Genomic DNA, 23,048 nt, shown 5'->3' with positions numbered 1-23,048 from the left:
TTCCCAATTGTTTATTACTTCTTGCTGCCATGTAACTTTTTACTCTGTTTGTACTGAGAAACATATGCCCAGGTAAAGTTTGTGCTGCTGGCAGCCTTTTGGAAGTACTAAATCATGGCACAGTAAAAACATCACCATAGTGGCACATGTAGATGCACCCACAGAGACATGGTACCAACACTAATTCCTATGTCGCAGCCCTACTGAAAAGCAGTGTTAATGGCACAACAGAACTTTGAATAGAACCAAAAGAGATATCAAGTGGCATTTTAGATGCAGAAAGTGCTCCAGTAGGGCTCTAATATCACATGGCAGGCCATCAATCTCCCTCATTTTCAAATACATATCTCTTCCAGCAGTGCAGGACAACTCAGGTATATAACAGCAAGAGATTTCTTGCTGGGTTCCCCTTGGCCTTTGTAAATAAGCAATTTCTTTGCTGTCTTGTCACACAGATAAAGAATATTTTCTAAAATTTATGCTGCTTGGGAAGTGTGACTACGATCACTAGCTGGCTCTCTCAGGTCCCTTCTCATTCCTTCCAAACCTATGCTCTGAAAACACTGAGAATAAGGGTGCAAACAGACATAATTCTTGTGCCACAATAAACATTTTTATGGCGGCACAGGTTGTGGGCAAACAGATATCCTAGCGCCTCCTCACATTTCAAGTGCCCAAAAACATTTGCCATGAACAAAGGGAGTTGCAATTTGTGATGTCTTAAGAGAAAAGCATCCATTGAATTAGTGTGTGCCCTAGTAATCCCTTTGCAGGGGATTCCTGCAGCACGTATATCAGGCTGCTGCACGCCGACTTGGGGCACATGCTGGCAAACAGGAGAAGTCTCATGGGGTCACAGGATTCCATGGGGATTCACCTGCTTGCAGATGTCTGCCATGGAAATATCCTGCAAGGGATTCCTGATATGCATATCTTGCTGCCAAATCCCAACCTGAAGTATTGCACTCTAGAACCATAGGATCAGGCCCCTGAAGCCCTAGGAGAGGCAAAAAAAAACTGACCCTCTGGGGCAACAGCCCTGGATGACAGCTGTGAACACCAATGAAACAGATCAACTTTACCAGAACACATGCTGGCACAGCTGATCCCACTTCCATGATGCTTGTTTATACCTTCATCAGTAACCTAATTCTGTTAGCTCTCTACAGTGAAAAGCAGGGCAATCCAACATGCCCCATAAAGTGCAGTTGAACAGCTATTTAGTGGTAACAATTTATGTAAGCTAGGGAGGTTCCCTGCATTAGTTTTAAAGTAAATGGGAAAAAAGGAGGAAAAGGACATCTTGCCAGAATTACTCAATGAAAAGCTCTGAGGATGATCCCTCAAAACTGTCAGGTGAAAGCAATTAGTTACCCAGAAAACTGCAAAAGGACCAACTGGTTGTTAAACTGCTTGCCTTAAGCATTCCACACCTGAGGTGTCCAGGCCCTCTAAGACACACTGCCCAACATCTGGCAAAATAAATATTTAACTAAAATGTTTAGTGACTTGGCAGATGCTTCTGAAAAGTGAGTTCAGTCAACTCAGTTACAGAGGTTCTGAGAATGGAAAACTGCAGGAGAGAGGCCAAAATGGAAGGTTTCTCAGTGACCAGGAGCTGGCAAAGCAAAACTTTGCTGTGACCCAGGAGACTGCTGAAAAAGACAAGATGATGCAAAAACACAATGAAATTAAGGGGAAAGGTTTCTACAATTTTGGGTGCTCAGTATGAGATGACTTATTTTCGGAGTATGTTGCATGTTAATAGTACTGCGTGTGTAAAGCAAAACTTCCATCAGCTTTAGCTGCAACCATTAGCACTCACCACTTCTGCAGATCAAACCAAAATTGGGCACCCAGAAAAAGAACAAAATTAATTAACTCACCTGAACTGCTCTGGTCTAAGTGATTTGCACAGCATTCAGACAAATACCAGGGACAGAACACAAGCCTCCCTTCATCTCAGCCTCACACCTGCCCATATTGGATTTTAGTCTTTTTGTCTCAGTCCCCTGTTATCATCAGCTCCACATCTGGTGTCAGTGTCCCCTGCCCCACCACTTTATTCACCCCTCACTGGCTCTCAGCCCCTTGCCTACCCTATCCCAGTCTCTGCCTTACTCTAGGCTCCCTGTTTACATGCCAAACTAGTCCCAGTTCATCCAGAAGTAAACACCTAATTCAGAAAGTCTCAGCCCTTAAGGTTTGGCAAAGTTATAAGCAACTGTAAAGATGGTCTTATATTGAGACTTGCCAGGTCCCCTGAGCACTACATACATAAAACCAAAGTAGTGTAGACTACGCAACTTTGTACACTCTATACAATGCCGGAGTGAAGTCTATTTACTACAGATTTTTCTATAATTCTCAAAATTGTTGTTCTCTCAGGTTCATTAGTGAAAAACCTACAGTGTTTCTATGCATAACCATTTCTTGCATATATTCCATATCTGGGGAAAAAAATGGTCAATTTCTTACAGGAGGGTATAAACAGATGAAATGTTCTCCTCCAAAGCCTTTTGTTCTGGGATCCTACAGATGTTCCAGTCCACTGGCTGGCTTTAAGTGCTTGTGAAGTATATGAAATAAAATATGCTAATACTTTTTTTCCTGGGACAATGCTGTAAATTAATTGCAGCTAATTCAAGTTAAATTGCCAGTTACTCTAGGGATAAGCTCATTAGGCTGTGTTCTCTCTGGCCACCTACTGGTAGAGAAGCAGTAATATAACTTGAAAGAATTACATAGCATGCCCTGGGTTTTGACCTGGATCAATCAGGACCACCTCAAATGAGACAGCTGTTTATAGCCTGAGTGATTTAAAACTGTAAGTTATATCCTTATTTCCATCAAGGTTTGTCTTCAAAGAAGCAAAATGCTTTCAGCTTCAAGCTATATTCCCAAATTAATAATAAATTACATTAGGTGCTTGAGTAAGTGATTCTAATATTAGAGAAAAATGGAATAATTCCCAAATATTAAAATACATTTAAAAGTTGATATAAACCTGCAATGGCAATGGAATGTATAATTTAAAGTTAATGAAAAAAAAGTACTTCCTGTCTTTTTATAAAGGAAGTTGAGTAACAAGATACAATTAAGTAAACATTTAATTAAATGTTAATATCTGCTTGGAGACTGGATTTTTATTTACTACTTCAGTATTTGCCTTTAAATGCTCCAGTCAAAAAATTCAGCAGTCTTCAACCTGTATACTCATATGATTTTAGACAATATATTATGGTAGCATCACAAGTACTGAGGAGAAGGCTTCAGGGTTAAAAAAAAAAAATCTTACCTGCTTTGAACATATCAAGGAAGCCATAACACACAGGTGAGGTGTCAGAAATAGCTTCAGCCTCATAATTAAAATACCAAGTACAGTAAATGCCACTAGCTGCAATACATGGTATACCAGCTGCAGAGAAACACACCACACAAAAGATAAGCAAACATTCCTATATCTTTTCATTCAAATAAAAGGTTATTTTATTACAATTCTTAAACTGGACTCATTTGAAAGCTTGTCTTTCTACCAAAGTAAAAAAAAATCTTCCAAATTCAAGACAAAGTGTAAATGAGTTTCCTTTTCCTTCTGCTCAGGTTAAGTATGCTTAGATGTGGATGAAATACATAAATGGAAAAAAGGAGGAGGAAGAGCAGCATGAAAAAGATTGCTAGAGAGGTGACTTAGTATACGGGAGGGCATGAAGCAAGACAGGTAGCCAATAATGTTTGAAATGTTTCCTGTATAAGTCACTTAAGTCTCTCTACTGCTTGCAAAGTTATTTAAATATTGGTTATTGGATCGGTATTGGACAATATGGCTGGTTAATAATTGGCTATCAGTATCGGCCACAAAAATCTTTATCGGTGCACACCTAAAATCTAATACTATTGAAAAGGGTACTCTTCAAGCAAGGGGCACACATCAAGAAAATACTGAAAGCTAGACTTTATGGTGGCTTATTTATATTACAAATATCTTTTTTTGTTTCAGTAAAAGCATATAGCTATAAAAAGTCACTCTGGTGACATATGGAAAGCAATACTGAACAGGGAATGGGGAATTAGACATGAAAACTTAGCTTTGAACAAGCATCCAATCATACAGAGATCATCCTGTTTAAAAAAACATTAGGAAGAAGCACATCAAATCAAGCAGATGGAAGCCTTACCTCACCATCATTAAAACGTTCCTCTCTGAATAAAAAGAAAAAAAATATTTGTTCACATTAGAATAATTAATAGGAAAGCAGAAGTTTTCTTAAATGATTTGTGAGATCTATACAATTAAACAGAACTAAATCAATAATACTGGCACAAACATGTTTTTGCCATAGATTTCATTAAAACCAGGCAGAAGGGAAGGCAAGGTGGTACAGATTAAGTCATTCAAAGAGCCATAAGCTTCTGTACACAACAGCCTTTTTGTCAGACGCTATGAATACCTGTGAATACTATGAATAGCAGCTGACAAAAATAGGCTGTCACTTACAAAAGCTTCTGCCTCATGAATTAGTCCCATCCTGCCTTGCCTTTTGACTAACTTCAGACTAACAGTTGCATGCAACTCTTGATACAGTCAGATAACTATTTTCTCTCCATTACGTATTAGTTTATCTTCAAAGGATGAAAAATGAGCTTTACATGTTTTCATGACTATGAATAATTTTACAGATTTAAGTTCTTGGACACTGAACCTAAGCTCATGAAGTAAATATGTTAATTATGACAGTCAGTACTGATTACAAAAAAGTCAATCATTTATACAGTTTCTGGCTCATTTGGAGAAAATGATGGAAGTTGTAACTTAGGTCTCAGCAAAAAAGTAATCATAGAAGAAATTAACTTTGCTACTGAATCACTGCAAATCTATTTTCACAAACTAATCCATATATATATATCCATATAGATACACACACACACACACACACACACACTATATGTATAGCTACTGTGCTCATAAAACTGTGAGAACAGAATCTTGAATCTCATATTTGTTGAAAATTCAATGGAAGACTACATCTGCTAAAACAAACACAAAAAACCTAATAGCAGAGAAACAAAAAAGGGACCACAGTGGGGAAGTAAAAAATTTCTGGTTGCCTAGTTCATCACTGTTGAATGTTGGAGTCAGTGACAGGTAACAAAACAGACTTCAAAATAACATACAACTAAAAATGAAGATAAATGCGGTGCTGGGTAAGGCGGCAGTAATTTGTCCAGATCAAACACCAGCTGTATAGTACAGCTGTGCAAAGCTTTGGTAGCTGGTTTGATTCAGATAAGATTCGCCCCAATTCGGGGACTTAATCTGAATCGAATCGGGAGACCAATTAAAAACTCCAAATCAATCTGGAAAAGCTTTGGCCGCTTTGGAGATTTGGCCATAGGCTAAAAAGAGAGCTGACACAGCTACCTCCAGCTGGTAAGTCTGTTGGGGTTGGTGGGAGGAAAAGGGCGTGGGGGAGGGACTGGGACAAGCTGCCCAGCCCAGCCTGGGGGCAGGGGGGGAGGATGCTTAGGGTTTGTGGCACAGCCCCCACACACACAGTGGGGGGCAGCAGGGAATACCCTAGCCGCCTGGCACCCAAGCAGCACCTGCCCCATGGCGTGTGTACCACGCGGCTCTCCAGGGCGCCGCACGCTGTCTGGGAGCTGGGGCAGCTCCATGCGTCAGCCAGAGCCTGGCAGCACTCAGCCTCAGGGGCCCCAGTTCCCAGGCAGTGCACGGTGCCCTGGCGAGCCACATGGCACCCATGCCATGGGGCAGCTGCTGTGCGGGTGCTACGTGGGGGGGAGGAATGATCCCCACTTGCCCCCACTGCTGCAGGGGGGCTCTGCCACAAGCCCTCAGAGGCTTCAGTTGCCGCTACCAGAGCCATTGAGTGCAGGTCTTTTTTAAGTGCTGGGACTAGGCTGGGACTGGGTCAGGCAACCATGGGGGCTTCTCCCGTGGCTCCCCCTTCCTGGGGAGAGGCAGGCACAGCTGGTGGAGCTGTGGGAGAAGCTGCAGCTGCCCGGCTGTGCCTGCCTCTCCCTGGCCAATCCAAAATCACCGAATCTCTCCGAACCAGCACCGAATCCTTCAAAGCAGGTTCAGCCAAATTGATTCAGGACAGTGATCTGAATCTCTAAATCACTGTCCTCTGAATCAGTCAAATCCAAATCAGAATTGAATACATCCCTGTTTGCACAGGCCTACTGTCTTGTATTTTCAAGATATGCCCAAGCGATTCAGGGACAGGATGAACGCTAGGATGCTGAAAGAGAAGTCCATCACATCAAGTATGTTGCCAGCTGGCTGGCTCTCAAACTTTGAGTGTGTCTACATGGCACAATATGATACCATGCAGAGATGCTCAAGATATGCTACTTCTGGGACTCAAGCTAGGTAGTTCAGGTTTATACATTCACAGCACTGCACTCCCCAATGCGGCCACGCTTTATACCAAGCAACTTCTTTTCCCCACAGGAAGTATATATTTATTGCTGTGGAATAAATCTAGCTATATAGGAAATAAAAGGAAAACTAAATGGGAGTGTGGGGTCACTGCTCAATGCCTCAGGATAATCCAGTCACTGCCACTCAGGAAAAAACGGAACTCCTAAATGACTACTTTGCCTCGATCTTTCACAAGACCAAGGGGAACGACATGCTAGGTAAGGCACAGAATGAGCAGGGTGGGATTGACACTGCTCCCACCATTGCCACAGAACTGGTGTACGATCAATTAAAGAAACTGGACTATATATGTCAGCAGGACCAGATGAACTCCACCCAAGAGTGCTGCAAGAGTTGGCTGAAGTAATTGTAGAGCCCCTGGCAAAGATCTTTCAAAAATCATGGGCCTCTGGAAAAATCCCAGAGGACTGGAAGAGGGCCATTGTCATGCCCATGTTCAAGAAGGGGAAGCGTGAAGACCCAGTAAACTACGGGCCAATTAGCTTAACTTCTATTCCAGGGAAAACCTTAGAAACATTCATCAAAGAAGCTATATGTGACACGCTTGCAGAAGACACGATATTGAATGACAGCCAGCATGGCTTCATCACAGGCAGGTCTTGCTTGACCAACCTCATTTCTTTCTATGATCAGATGACTCATCACCTAGATGAGAGAAAAGCGGTTGACATCATATACCTTGACTTCTAGAAAACCTTTGACCTGGTATCCCACAAGGTACTGATTAGAAAACTGGAAGATATTGGGCTCAACTGTGGGACCATCGAGTGGATGCAAAACTGGTTGCAGGGTAGGACACAGAGTCCAAATGAATGGATCGGTGTCATCCTGGCGAGAGGTGGGCAGTGGCGTACCCCAGGGGTCGGTACTTGGTCCAGTGCTGTTCAATATCTTCATCAACGACCTGGATGAGGGGGTGAAAAGCCCACTGGCCAAGTTCTCAGACGACACCAAGATATGGGGTTGTGCAGACACACCCGGCAGATAGGCTGCAGATACAAGCAGACCTAGATGGCCTGGTATGTTGGGTAGAACAGAACCAGATGAAGTTCAATGTAGAGAAATGCAAAGTGCTGCATCTGGGAAGGAAGAACCCCCAGCACACCTACAGGCTCGGCATCATTAACCTGACCAGCGCTACAAACGAAAGGGATCTGGGGGAACAATAGACCCCAGAATGAATATGTGCCAGCAATGTGACGTTGTAGTCGCTAGGACCAATAAAACTCTGGCATGCATCAATTGATGCATCTCCAGTAAATCCAAAAAAAGTGATTCTCCCGCTTTACTCAACATTGGAGCAGCTGGAGTATTGCATCCAGTTCTGGGCACAGTACTTCAACAAGGATGTGGCTAAAATTTGAGGGGGTCCAGAGAAGGGTCACCTGTATGATCAAGGACTTGCATGGCAAGCCATATGAGGAGAAGCTGAGGGATCTCAGACTCCTCAGCCTAAAGAAAAGAAGGCTGAGAGGGGACCTGATTGCAGCTTATTGCTATTATCAGAGGCATACATCAGGGTCTCGGTGAACAACTGTTTACCAGGGTGCCCTGGGGGAAAACTAGAAAACGGCCACAAACTCCTGGAAAATAATTTCAGGCTGAACATTAGGAAAAACTTCTTTACAACTAGGGTGTCCAGACTATGGAACAAGCTCCCTCTTGAGGTGGTGCAATCATCTACCCTAGAGGTTTTCAAGAGAAGACTGGACAGTCACCTGGCTGGGGTCAGCTGACCCCAGATACCTGCTCATGCAAGGGGCTGGACCTGATGATCCTTTGGGGTCCCTTCCAGCCCCATGGTTCTATGAAATATATTTATTGCTCCATCCTAAACAAAGAACGTAACTATAACAAACATTGTCAAAGCTGAATTCTCTGTTCTGTATCTGAATATCTTGGGGTTTTTAAATTGAGCATGATAATCCAGAAGGAAGAGAGAAAAGGAGATGCTTGTGTTTGTGGGAGATGGAGAGAAAGACAGAAGAGTAGAACAAAAAAGTAGAAATTAGTAATCTAAATGTGTATGGCTAATAGAGAGCTCAACATCAATATCTGCATTGACAAAATATTACTTGTACGTATTTAAATACAGCTCAGCGCAATAAACTGCAAATATTTTACCCTCAAAAACAGTTCTCCAATCAAAGTTACTGCTTAAATTATTATTATATAAATTATTGGCATGTCTCAAGTCAAATGAAAAAGAATACTAATATTTCGTTTACAATGCATAAAGTTTAACATTAAAAGATATTTACCTTTCACAGAGATCTTTCTGAGATAAAACCGAGATGATGTATTTAACTGCCTGAAGAGAGTGAAACTTAAGATGAAGTTACATTTTTAGAAAGCGTTTTCAATATCTGCAACTTATTTTAAGAGGGCAAAATCCCAATCTGAGACAGTGAAGCTAAAAAAAGATGATCTGCATATAATGTTTCAGACAGACATGCAAAAAAAATCTAATTAGGCAAGCAGCTTGTAATTATTCCATCTGTTCTTGTGTTAATTAAATTGTATGTTGTTTTTACACAAACCATAAATAAATCAATATACAAAAACAATTAGTTATAAAAAATATGTATAGTCTGTCAATCTTGTACAACATATGCTCCAAGTAAAATTATAGTACAATTATTATTATTAAAAGTTTCACATTTACATTGCTGTAATTTAAAAATGAACAGGAGAATTAGATTTAACTTTCTATACCCACCCAAAAAGTTTAAAAGAAACAAAGGAAGCTCTAAGAAAGATCAATTTCTAATGTTGCAAATTAAATATGGAAAAATATCCCCATATTCACGCGCACATTTTTTGTTCAGTTGCTTTTCTCTAACTTTGTTTTTTTCCCCCACATGAAAGATCCTTGTGTTTCCAGTAATAACAGATTGAAATTTAGTCATTTACTTCAGCTTATGAAAAACTAGGTCCTTGCTTCCAATCTTCACAGAAAATAATTCAACTTTTTATGTATTTAATAAACATGAATATCAATATATAATTTCCCCCAGAACATACCAAGAGTAATTAACCCACTAAACAAATTGCATACCTTCTTGAAAATTACTCCCAAAATCACAAGAACAACTGGAAGTAGTAGCGTCTTCGTGTACCTTAAAGGAGTCTGAAATACAAATAAACAATTTGATTTGTTTCAGTTATAATTCTGTTTATTAGTCAGCTTGAAAGCTGCTATACTTGATACTTCAAGTAAAATATTCTTCCTCAAGATAACCAGAACTTTCAACATTAGCAGAAACAAAGTTGGTTGAAAACAAGATTTAAGAACGAGCCCCACCCAGCTATCCAGGGGGCTGTATAAATACTCACGTGGCATTAAATTAGGCAACTACGGTATTTATTTGAATAGAAGACGACCCTGATTATAGGATGACTTCCCAATAACACTCCACAACACCTATGAGCAGCACTTTGGTACCTACCTATGTGTAATACAAACTATGCATGTTATTAGCCCAAACCCAAAGGGATAAGCAATTTACCACATCATTTATTGGGTTAGGCCTCAGCAGAGTCAACAGCATGTCAAGTCATGATGACCCCACACCACAGCTCAGCACTGTTTAGTATGTGCGTGTACTCTAAATACCTCTCACAAAGGATTTATATGCCAATTAGGCCCCATTCATGATTAGAACTGGGTATTCTTGTCACCCAGTGACAAAAATGTATATGAAGATGAGGGGCAAGGCAACCTGGTCCAGCTTCACCTCATGAAAGGTAGGGCCATACTAATCGTATAAGTCAGGCTGAGAGAGGGGGGGTGGCAGAGGGATTCTGAATGAACTGTTTAGGGCCCCAGTTGGTAATGTTTGTCAGGCTTTTAAGGCTGGTGCAGAAACAGGAATAATTGGAAATGGAAAAGAATGGCGCAGCTCAACTGTGAGAGTGAAGAGGAAGTTGAAAACATATACAGTGTAGTGGCTCGCTACGATTTTAAAAGAGTTGGCAATGTGGGAGACCGCACTTAATGGGTACTACTGTGTCTTTTTTTCAAATGGGCTGCACTAATCTATCCTTGTGGTAGGTTTCTAACAGCACGTTTGCCCAATGTGGGCTATGTGTTTTAGTCATGCTTAGTGTTAGCTACATTTAGTCAATTTCATAACTGGTTTTCATTGCTGAACACATGCTATTTTTGGCAGCAGTTTAACGATAGAAAATGTAATAAGTGAGATTTCCTTGGATGCAATAACAAGACAAGGGGCTTTTTCCTAATATCAAATGGGGGGGAAGGAGGCATTGTTATGTATTCAAGTAAATATGGTAGTCCTCTGAAGTTTTCAACTTCTATCTTACAATCCCTTTTGGAATCTTTTTTGGAAGTTTCAGTCTTATCTCAAAGCAAGCTGTTATAATGCCAGAATTGGACAGTAGATCACTTCAAACAGAGTCACTTTAAACATTTATAATGTATCATTGCTCTAAGGCATATCTTCAGAACAAGCTTGTTTCTCCTAAAAGCTTATTGACTAGCTTGAACTATTTTCTGCCTAGAGAGCTCAGCAAATGTTTGACCTTGAGATGCAGCTGTAACCAAAAAACTTCATGCTCCTCAACATTTTACTGAGGATTACATAAAACAAAAAAGCTTCACTAAATTTAAAGTCAGCATTCCTAAATAAGTACTTACGCATATGGCAAGTCCATACGCATACGTCCATATGCCAAGGCGCTTTAAATAAAAACAAACATCAAACCAATTCTTTTTCTACTTTCAGAAGGATCTCCAATGGATTTCAGTAACTTCACTGAGCATTTAAAACTGCTTTAAAATATGGAAAGAAAAGTCTTGTTTATAACAGTATGAAGCTATGTGGCTCTCAGATCTGTTGGGGAAAAGGGACAAACTAAGAAACAAAAATTATCACTAAGTTATCACCTTTTTTAAATCATTTTTTCCCCCTCAAAATTACCTCTTTGTCCATGAAATCAAACTCCACAGCACAGGTGTACATCAGTGTATCAAAATCCTTGTAGCCAGTAAATTTTGATTTCAACAGATTACTTATATGAGCCTGGTATAAAATACAAAGAAGAAATGTAATGAAAAATCCGAAATTGAATATTGTAACAAAGAACTCTACCATAAACACTCTACTATTCTGACAAAACCTTAGGAATTATTTTACTACTGTAAATGCACTAAAATGCTATTTAGATAGATTAAGTTAAAGTTAAACAAGGGCAAAAAATGATAAGTGCTTCTACATAAATGCCAGAAGCCTAAAAAAAACAACAGATGGGTGAACTGGAATGCCTACTATTAAATACTGATGTCTGACACAATAGGCATCTCAGAGGCCTTGTGAAAGGATGATGATAATCAAAGGAATATTGTCATACCAAGTTACAAACTATTTAGGAATGACAGAGTAGGATATGCAGGTGGAGGTGTGGCACTGTATGTTATTGATAGTGTACACAGTAACACCATAAAAATCTCATCTAAGAGGAAGACTACCACAGAATCCCTGTGGGCAGAAATTCCATACTTGAATAAGATACTAATGGGGCTGTACTGGTGACCACCTGACTGGGAGGTGAAAGTGATTACAAAATGCTCAGGGAGAATAGAAAAGCTAACATAGGACACAAAGTAATAATAAAACTTCAGCTACCCTCACCACAGACTGGGTAAACACCTCATCAGGGTGTAAAGTGCAGATAACATTTTTGGATGTAACAAGTGACTGCTTTCTAGAACAACTTAGCTTGGAAACCACAAGTGGAGAAGCAATTGTAGACCTAATTCTGAGTGACACACAAAACCTGGTTCGAGAGGTATCTGTTGGTGAGCTACCTGGCAACAGCAATTAAAACAATCACATTCAATATTCTAGTGGGAGGAAGTAAGCCAAAAAGTCCACCACGCCGATATACAACTTTAGGAAAAGTACACAAAAATGAGGAAGATAGGTAGAAAGAAGTTTAAAAGGAGCAGTCAAAACTGTAAAAGGCCTGCAGGAAGCTTGAAAGCCGTTCAAAAATACCATATAATAATAAAGCATGAACAGCATGTGCCCCCAGTGGCTGTGGGGGGCATGGCTGTGCTGGCAGGGCACGGCTGTGCTGGCGGTGGCAGGAGCGAGTTGGAAGCTCCCGCAGACGCTGCTGACACTGTCAGTGGCGAGGGGGAGGGGTGACAAGGGCCGACCAGGGGTTGGTAACCACCCACAGGTGCCACCGGCAGCGGTAGCGGCGGCCAGCGGCGATCATGGACTGCCCGCAGATGCCACCGGCAGTGTTACGAGCGGTTACTGCCCGCAAGTGCTGCCAACACTGTTGGCAGCGTTTTTTTTGCAAGGGGTGCACTGCCACACTTAAGGGGTGCACATGCACCCGTGTGTACCCCCTGTGTGTTGCCCCTGTAATAATGAATAAAATCAGCAGCCATGTAGACAAATAGGAGCTGGTGGGGAAGAGTCAGCTTGATTTTTGTACAGGGAAATCATGCCTCACCAATCTGTTAGAGTTCTTGATGGTATCCCAAGCAAGTGGAAAAGGGAGATCCAGCTGATATAAATATATTTGGACTTTCAAAAAGTTTTTACCACCCTTCACCTCCCTTTTGACAAAATCCCTCAATAAAGGCTTTTAAGTAAACTGAGTTGCTATGAGATTGGAGGAGAGGTTCTTTTGAGGACTGACAGCTAGTTAAAAAATAGGAAGCAAAGGGTAAGACAAACAGTCTCTTTTCAGGATGGAGGGAAGTCAAAATCAATATCGTGCAGGGATCTATGCTAGACTCAGTTTTCTTCAACATTTTCATTAATGGTCTGGAAATAAGGGTCCACAGCAATATCTCCAAGTTTGCAGATGATACCAAATTATTCTTGGTAGTCAAATCCCAAATTAAGAGAGGAGCTGCAGAAAGATCTCACCAAGCTAAGCAAGTGGGCATAAAAATGTCAGATGAACTTCAATGTCAACAAGGGCAAGGTAATACACACAAGGAAAAATAACCTCAACTATATGTACACAATACTTGGTACTGAAGTACCTGTTACAACTTAGGAAAGGGACCTTGGAGTCACTGGTAGCTCTGTCTCTAAAAATGACAGCACAATGTGCATCAGCAGCCAAAAAAGCCAAATGTTGTGATCTTAAGAACGGAATCAAAAAAAGCTGAGAACATGACTTAAGAGGAGACAACCCACTCACAGAACTAAATTTCAATTGAGTAACCTTTTTTGCATCTTTGAAGTGGCTTCCACATAATATTTGGGATAAACATTGGAGTCTACATAGTACGAGTCACAAGAAGATAAGCTGAACAGTGCTAGTTAAATAAGCGTTTCAGAACTGCCTTAACCAAAATGTTTCACAAAAACAGTAAAAGAACTTTCCTATGGGGAGTTGAGCAGTTAGTTCTAATAAAGATTCTGATTCAAGACAAGCACTGAAAGCCTAATGGCAAAGCCTTTGTCGTTAGATGAAAATGAAGTATGAATCGTCTTATGATGGCACTCGGAACCATATTCTTGAGGGATAATCCATAATGAATAATTACAGAGGAGGAAATGGGTATGTAATCCATCTCCCATTTCTGCCTAGAGTAATCCTGACTAGTCCTTGGAGTCTCATGACTATTTTAGATCAGGAATTTATTTCCCAATTTACTTACTGGCTCCTCAGTGGTCTGAATCTAAAAAAGTATCAAATACAGTAACCTCAATTAAGTTACTTCTTACCTTTTTATGTAAGACAAAAGCTTTACTGATAAAATAGGAGTGTAGAAAATGATAGATTGTAAGCAAAATTTATTAATTCAATGGTTTTACAAAGAACCTTTTTTTCTTCAGTTCTGAAAATAGTTCTATTAAATTGTTTTGCACAAACCTGTCAGCGACAGGTAAGTAAAGCTCTGCTTTTTTATGCTGAATCTATCTCTCTCTCTCTCAATATTACAGTGGCGTGATTAAAACAAGAACAAAATAGCGGCTTAGTTTCTAGTTTAAACACTTGCTTAAATGTCTATTTCAATCAAGACAAAAATATAGAATAAATCAAAATCTTAAATATTGCCAAGTTAGAATATTTTATTAATAGAGAAGAAAGTATGTTTTAAAAGGTTAAACAAAATATAAAATAAAAGTAAAGATAAAGGCTATAATAGCTGACATTCAAAAAAGGAAAAAGCACTTACATCATCAGCTACTCCAAACATTAGAGAAGTCAAGCATTTCAAGATCACAGTCCCAAAAAGCCAAGCACATCCCTCAATGAGCTAAAAATAAACAATATAGTCATATTGAAGGAGAAGAAATAAGAAGGTTTTATTGAAGTTGATCAAGAAGTTCAAAAAAGTAATTGGAAGGAAAAGTATGAAAACTGAGAAAAATTATAACTTGAAGTGTTACCAAAAGATTTTCCTATTGGGACTAAAAAAATACAGTGCTTATTTCTGCACATTATTTCAGTGCTTAGTGATGTCCACTACACAGTGCAGTTTAGTAAATAATATCGCTGCACCAATAAAAATTTTTTTGGACGATATCAATGGCCATTTATTAACCGGCCATATAGGCAAATACAGATCCAATTACCAATATGCAGCCCAACAGCTTGGAAAACAGCATCTGGCTGGTAAGTCTGCAGGGGGGAAGGAAGGGGAATGCAGGGGGGCAGATCAAGGCCCCCACAGTGAGGGAAGGAGTAGGGCTGGGCCAGTGGCAGGTGCTGCCCAGATGAGCCAGAGCAGGGAACGGGACAGAGCCACCGGCAGCTTGTCAGGGGAAAGCGGAGGGGGCAGCTGCTGCATGCACACCCATGGGAACCCATGGGGGTCTGGGCACAGAGTGAGGGTGGGCTCGGGGCTGTGTTGGCTTCTTCCCAGGAGAGGGTCTGGGCCAGGACTACACTTGGGGCAGGCAGAGGTGGCGCTGGGAGGGGTGGGCTAAAGGGTGGGCTACAGTCACCCCAAAGTTCTCCGCAGCCCCCCCCCCTCCCAGAACTGCCACTGCCCACCCCGCCCCCACTCATCCTGAGCAGAGCCCCGGCCCAGGCCCCAGCAACAGTTCCCCCTCACCTGGTGCACAGATCCAGGGAGCATGTTCCCCATATACCTCTCCTGGGGGTGCACGCAGCAGCTGGGAGCTGCCCCACGCCTCCACACACCCCAGATGAGCCACCCGTGGCGGTCTTGAGCCCTGCCCTGCCCCAGCTCGGTAGTACCTGCCATTGCCCCACTCCCTCCCGCACTGTGGGGGATCTTGATTTGTCCTCCTATGCTCCTTCCCCCCGCCACAGACTTACCAGACGAATACTGCTCTCCGAGCTGCTGAGCTGCATTCCTGACTGTGTGCATGCTGCGGCTGCGCACATGCACGTGGCATTTAATTGGCAACATTATTGGCCACATCAGCCAATAAAAAAAAGCAGATTGCCAATAACATCAATTTTCCGTTTATCTGTCCTGATATGATACGGACAGATATATCAGATATAGTGCATCTCTAGTAAATAAATATTGGAGCTAGATTACATAGCAGAATGAGTTAGCTATGGTAGCAGGGAGCTCCACGAAGAGTAATTTACCCTGCTTCTCTGCTATGTCCACACTACAGTGAAGTGTACCCTGTTAATGTAACTTTAGAGTGAAGATTTCCTCTTCTCTTTTAGTACTTTAAAGTATGCAGTTGATAGAAATAAGATTTAGTTTCCATAACATTATTTTATAATCTTCTGAAATATTAATAAAAGTCCTGAAAGGATGAACAATATAAAAAAAACCCAAACAAACCTGAACAGTGTTGAGAATGTGGAATGCAAACTGCAGTATGCATGTTTGAATTTAAAAGCTCATTCTAATTTTATAATCTATCCAAGTTTGTTCATCCTTTATGAAAAAAGCTTGGTAGTCTTACAAAAATGGAATTTTTCTCATTTCTCCTGTCCTTGGTAACTACCCTCCTCAAAGGGCCATTTGGCTTTGCAATCAAAAGGATGAAATACATTTACTGGCTGTGTTCAAATGGAATCTAAACAGATTGGCTATTTTCAGCAAAATCAAGACATTTCCTCAACCTCAAAGTAGCAGGAAATTGCTATTATTTTTCAATCAGACCAAGTTTTTAGGAATGCAAGGTAAGTAAATATTTTTTTTTTAAATGATACAACACCCCCCGCACCTGAATTATGATGAGTTTTCTTTACTTTCTTTTGCAATATGAGTATGGTAAAAAGCATTGCTTTTCACTGGTAGTTTCTCCATGATGGTGAGGTTGTATTATTATAGTTACCCAATTCTTTGAAGAAATTTACCAATTTCACATCCTGTTCTCAAGCTGAACTCACATTGTCAAAATGTTTCAGTAGTAAAAATATGTACAATTTATGCTTATTTCAGATATTGGATCATCTGGATTGTATAGTTATTGCATGTTTTCCTTGCTGTACATATTTTTCTTTTTTCACCAAATCTGGCATAATTTCTCAGATGTTGGGCTATTTTACTTGAAAATTTTTAGTTCTTATAAGACTCAGTATTTTAAGCACATTGAAAAAACCTAGAGATTATGTGGCAAAAAAGTAACTAGTAGCCCTTTTATAACCATTGGAGGGAGAGGGGAACCAACACAACACTTACCCATAAAATAATTCTGCTTCCACTCATTTTCATAAATTTGGGCCTCGCTTTAAGAACACCCTAAAATAACAATTAGAAGTGAATGCATATATTTTATAGAATATATCCATTATACACAGTAGCATGCATTTAAAAAAATTTGTTTTTTATATGACACCATATAAATGTCTGTAAAAATTAACTTTCAAACCACTATAATAATTTGAAAATCATAAAATACAATGGCACAGTTTCACTGATACTCAGACCCAAAGATATAGAATCTACAATAACTGTTCTAGTAGTATATTGTGGCCACTCCTTTTTGTTAGATGAAATTCCCTAATCCCAAAAATCATGATTTTGGGATCAGCAGTAAGCTGACTGAGATCTGTTCCTTGGCCAACAGGGACCACTTCAAGATGCTGCCTTTCAGCAAGTGAGGACTGCACCAGGGCCAGTTGGAGAACCCAGAGCAGTCCACTTTGTTATGGATTCAATTTAAGGAGCAATGGAAGTCAGCCACAAAATTATTATGCGTATTTTGTGGAATAATTTTGTCACTCACTTCCTGTTTTACTGAACCATTAATTGCCCAAATGTGTGGCCAGGTTACTTTGTAAAATGTGATGAAGGCTAGGGACAGACATTACACATAAACAGGTTTAAGTGATCAGAAACTGGTTTAAACCTGTAACAGAACAGATGTTCAGGGCACATAAACCAGTTTGAAAGTGGCTCAAACTGGTTTGATAGAAACCTGGTTGAATGTAGTATCAGATTTAACTGGTTTGGGTCAAACTGGTTTATGCAATGTCCAGTCACCTGCCAGGCTTCTTTCTGCTAAACAGGGATTATTCACACCCCCGCCCCTCTGCTTTACAGACACCTCTCAGCATTAGCTAGCAGACCACATGCTGGCTACAGTTCATACTGTGGGAGATAACAAAGAGAGACAGGCTTTTTGAAGCTAATCAACAGGTAGCTGATGTCCCTCCTTGACAAAGCTGTTTAAGAAGAGCTTGAACTAATAGAAAGAGGCTTTGTTTTCTTAATGGGTTGCTAAACACTGAGTTAGGGGGTGATAAACATTCCCTACTGGGCTTCTCAGGAAAGGAGGCGGGGAGCACATCAGAGCGTCCTGCCAGGGCCTGGCCGTACCCACTTCAGCTCAGTACTGTGGAAGGGAAGGGAGGGCTGCTCTAGCACCTCCCAGCTTTTAGCTTGAGCAACTGCAGGCATGTGACTGAATTTTTTCAGTCCAGAGGGGATATCCGTAGAGTTACAAACCAGTTTAGCCTAGCCATGTTAGACTAATCTACAAAAGACTGAATCAATTCAGGCTCAGGCTTTTTGAATGTCTGTCCCTAGCCTAACTGGTTAATGACATCTTAAGTATAATGTCTACCTGGGGCCTTACATTAGTATTCATTCTGTTCTGTATCTGTGACTTTTACCCAAAAAATCTTAAATAGAATTAAGATCAAGGGGTTTTGTTGTTAATTTTATACTACTTGATCTTCAACCAAAAAATTACTTTAAAAGGGATTCTGTAGCTTACTCATGTCATGTAAGTTAATCGTGATTTTCTTAACATTTGATAGTTATTTTCCAGCACCTAAATAACCAAATACACTTCAAAACATGATTATTCTTTATAGCCTCATACAAGTTTCTATTTTTTTGTGCAAAAAAAACTCAATGAAACTAAGCAACCTTTTTTCCCCCCCCTATTCCCCAAACACCTTAAAAATTCTTTGTCAGTTACATGAAAACAATCTCTCCTTCTAGTTAGTGAAATCTAAATTTTCCATTTTGTGTATCAATCCATAAAACTGTGCAGCTATGTGCTCCTACTGCAGCAACTCTCAACCAGGGCACTACAGCAGGTGCTGAAAAACATTAGGTATGCAAGCACCTAGATACAAGTCATTAGATAAACCCAGAGATTTCCGATAGGAATCCAGAGTCTCAAAAGCATTCTGACTGGTTAGTGAGAGTTCTTTGAAATGGAAGAACTGCTCTATTATTTTTTGTAGTAAAAAAAACAAAAAACAAAAAACACAAGTGACAGCTAAAAGCTAGCCTTTTTCCTGGGGTGCCTCAAGTCTAATGAGGTTGAGAACCATGGTCCAAGAGCAGCAATGCTCAGCCCGTAGCCCACACACCAATTAATACTGCCACTGCTCATCAACCACCAAATTTCCAGGCCTGTAGGGAGCCCCAAAGCCTAGATGGGTTGGGAACCACTGTCCTAGAGTATCTCAGATGAATTCTCTTCTGAAATAACTTACCCAGATAACTACTAAAGAAGCAGCATAATATGATGTCAACAACATTGAATTCCCAAACATAAAAATGAAACAGAGTAAAAGTGATACCTGTAAGAAATACAAACAATCATTAAGCTTCCAAATCATTCTTAAAATTTTGCAGCATAAAACTTGATAGCAATACTTATATTATGGTTTTAAATTCTGCATCAGTATCTACCTACTACACAGGAACTCAAAACTAGATTCCTAATTTACAAGACTATGGTATGAAAGGTTATTTATAAAGGTCCAAAATGGTGGCAGCATAGTGAGCATGTACTAGTGTAGAGGTGATGAACCTCTGGCCCATGGGCCAAATGCAGCCCATGGAGCCATTGCATCTGGCCCGCGGGACTCCCCCTGGGTCCAGAAATTTGGCAGCGGGGGAGCAGTGGCTATCAATATGGCCACCCTCCCCCAGCCAAATCCCCAAACCCCATTCCCTGTGCAGCCAGTCAGAGCAAAGCTAGCCAACTTCCCCTAAGGCCAGGCCACACCCCACAGCTTCTGGATTGGGGTTAGGTTGGGGCCTTCCCTCACAAGGCTGAGCCATGCGCCTTCCTCCTGTGGGGTTGGTTAGCACTTGGCCACATCGCCCAATGCCAGGCCACACCTCTTTCTCTCTCTGCAGGGCCAGGTTAGGACCCAGCTACACTCCCTCCTTCCCCTGCATGACCAGGCCATGCCCTCTTCCCTCCTGTTGGGACTGGGCCATGCCCACTCCTAAATTTTTGAAGGCAGCACAAATGAGAAATCATATGATGTCTATTCCCATCCTAAGGGCTAAATCTGTAAGAATCTATTAAAATTCATTGGATGGAACAACAGGACAAAGTTAAATTCAGAGAATGAATAGGAGACATGTGACAATACTGGGATCCTTATCCCAGTAAGCACAGGCACAAATAAACAGTTATTCCACTTAAAAGGTGGGGAGAACTTAACACAACACAACTACATCTAAATGCAACTGTTGTATTTCCATTACTATCCCATGATGGGGGAAGCTGAACTGCAATAACTTACCCCATTTCATTCAGAGCTAAATTACTGGGATTTTGCTTCACTTACTGTGGGACAGAAACTGATAAACTATGCAGTTACACTATACTGAGTAACATACAGTCACAAGTGGTAAGTCTCTCCCCACGTTTAAATGATATAATTATACCTATGCTCATGCCCAAAGACAATCAATTGTGGGGAAGAAATTGTAAAAATGACAAAGTACCATGTAGGAGAAGGAGAACCAATTGAAACTTTTTTTCGTCATAAACCTATATAGTAAGTTATTCATCATTCAAGTGGATGGGTTATAGAACTTTTGATTCTAGGTAATTTTCCCTAAACCAGAATATTTTTAGAGACTGCATTTCTTACAGTATAAAGATGTTTAATGTAACTAGAAGACCATAACAACCTGCAAATTCCATAAAGTATTAGAGTCAGATGTTTCTCGAAATAAATACAGCATCTCATAACTACACAGCCAGTCCCTAACAACATAGGAACTCATCTACTAAAACAAATGCAAAAAAATAAAAATCACTTGGGGGCGGGGGGGAAATCAAGGTCACAGCATGAATTTCACCTGGTATCTTGATTTTTGATATGCTTATTTCTTTTTTTAAAAATATCTGCCCATCAACAGGTGAGCAAATTCATCCCATTACTTCTCCTATATATTGAAATGATTTTGATATAATGAATAATACCAGAAAGATTTTGCAGTTATTGTATTGTTCTAAGTCTACCTTCTTTCCTTCCAAAAGGATGATAAAAAGTCACTATAGACATTAGGTCAACCTATGATTGAGTCCCTGAGGTGCTGATTTGTGTATCTGCTGTCTTTGTGTGCGCAATAAAGAGATCAAAGTCAGATTTTTTTTTTCAGTGCAGTTCAGTGGAAAATCATTTACTCTTCTTGGGTGATGATCTATAGATGAAGTGTCCCTATTATGCCTCCTCAGTTATAATTAAGAATTCTTAAAAAGAATATATTTTGTATATTTTCAAGCAATTTGGTTCCAAACTCATTGCTTGTAGGCAGTCTAAAAAGCATAAGCCTACAACACAGCTCTGGGGAAAAAATGTAATGATTACAATTCTTCAAAGATTTAATTTCCAGCTTCCTCTGTGATATTTAAGTAACCTTTCACAGCATCAGGCGCCAAGCTTTTGACATTATGAGCACGGACAGATCTGGGGGGAGAGGGCGAGAAAAAACAACAACAACAAAACTAAACTAAACAACAAGTTCCATCAGAAGCAGCAGCATATTACTTCGACCTAGCTCCACAGCATCTGTATAGATCAGGCAGCTCAGTGGGGCTTTTTGGCCCTTTTAGCTAAAGTTGATTCAATCAGCTATTAGATAAAGCACACAAAAACCCACTAAGGTGCCCAATCTCAACAGACATAGGGAAAGCCAGGTACAACTAATGCACTGCCTCTTCTGGGCATGTGCTGGATTTGGCATGGCAGTGCACTGATTTTCAAAGTAAAGCGCTATTCGGGGGGGAGGGGGTTTCATGTCTGCAAGCAGACTACAATTATATTCTGCAGTGGTTCCTCAGATTTTAACTTTGATTATGCTGAACCTTAATAAAACTGTCATGTTTTTTACTTTATTTTGATGTTTTCTTGCCCTTTTATCTTTTTTGGCAGAAATCAAAACATTCTTGTTCAGAAAAATCCATGCTTATTTGTGATTTTTTGCTCCACCAACATTTAAAAATAATTCAAACCACAATACTTTTATAAAATTGAGCTTCTCTCTTGAAGGACAATCAGAACTCATCATCTTCAATGACACAGAAGCTTTGAGAAGATGTTTTGATTTGTTAGTATTTCATTTTTGTTTTAGCTGAAACCATAAAATGACTGATGATTTTTCAAGATATTTACCATTTAAACTAGCTTATTATTTAATACATTTTCTAGTCTTCAGAATTTAAGACTTCTCCCTCAGCTGCAGGAGTGGAATAAACAGGAAGAAATCAACAGGTGCAGACAGGAAAGACGGACAAACATTTATTTGATAATGCCTCTATGATGACAAATATATTAGAATAAAATACCCAGAGTCCATAATAAGTTGGGGGGAGGGGAGGGAGGAAGAAATCAGTGGACATAAGAATTTAGAATTTTAAAAAAGTTTCTATTTAGGCATTTCTAAAATCAGTTATTCATCACAAGAAAAAACTGTTAGCAACACAGTGGGGAAAAAAATCTATTTGAAAATGCTGGTTTACCAAATCTGATAGTATTTTTTTTTTAAACCAAGGTACTTCAGAAGTAACTGTCAAGGACAGATATTAATATAATACTCATCAACATCCTATTTCTAAAAACACTTATTTTGCAGTTCAATATTATTTATAGGCATTATATCTCCTATTCTTCTGCACCTTACTCACATTTTTAGAATCAACTCAGCATCTACTACGTATCTTACATTTTTGGATTAGTTCACTGGTTCTCATGACGCTCAAATTGGTTTGACTGAATTAATTATTTTAAGAATTATTAAAAAGAGAAAGAGAAATCAATTACCATATGTGCACACAGTATCTTCTGTAATTTATCTGAGTCAATATAACCCACAACATATATGGCAAATAATGAGGCGATCTGGAATCAGAGATAGAAGATTAGTTAAACCAGT

The 23,048-nt window shown here is 40.0% G+C and overlaps 1 protein-coding gene across 3 annotated transcripts in view; it reads right to left on the bottom strand.

Annotated features, from left to right (window-relative positions):
- The window catches only part of DPY19L1 (dpy-19 like C-mannosyltransferase 1), a 97,469-nt gene that overhangs the window by 27,087 nt on the left and 47,334 nt on the right, over positions 1-23,048 (bottom strand). For 2 of the 3 annotated variants that reach the window (XR_009462542.1, XM_006269102.3), the window contains exons 11-19: positions 22,937-23,014; positions 19,361-19,447; positions 17,088-17,147; positions 14,646-14,726; positions 11,413-11,514; positions 9,528-9,599; positions 8,731-8,780; positions 4,179-4,203; positions 3,299-3,418 (exon numbers count right to left, since the gene is read on the bottom strand). Coding sequence is in view for 2 of the 3 variants with exons in the window: in XM_006269102.3 (XP_006269164.1) it covers positions 3,299-3,418; positions 4,179-4,203; positions 8,731-8,780; positions 9,528-9,599; positions 11,413-11,514; positions 14,646-14,726; positions 17,088-17,147; positions 19,361-19,447; positions 22,937-23,014 (675 nt within the window). In the remaining variant the exon portion in view is untranslated. The remainder of the gene's footprint in view (positions 1-3,298; positions 3,419-4,178; positions 4,204-8,730; positions 8,781-9,527; positions 9,600-11,412; positions 11,515-14,645; positions 14,727-17,087; positions 17,148-19,360; positions 19,448-22,936; positions 23,015-23,048) is intronic. The other variant, XM_059728688.1, reaches the window with a different exon arrangement.

This window comes from Alligator mississippiensis, chromosome 5 (assembly GCF_030867095.1).
Source record: "Alligator mississippiensis isolate rAllMis1 chromosome 5, rAllMis1, whole genome shotgun sequence".
Classification (NCBI taxonomy): domain Eukaryota; kingdom Metazoa; phylum Chordata; order Crocodylia; family Alligatoridae; genus Alligator; species Alligator mississippiensis.
The sequence above is the reverse complement of the archived record's forward strand: the minus strand, read 5'-3'. Positions and strand labels throughout refer to the sequence as shown.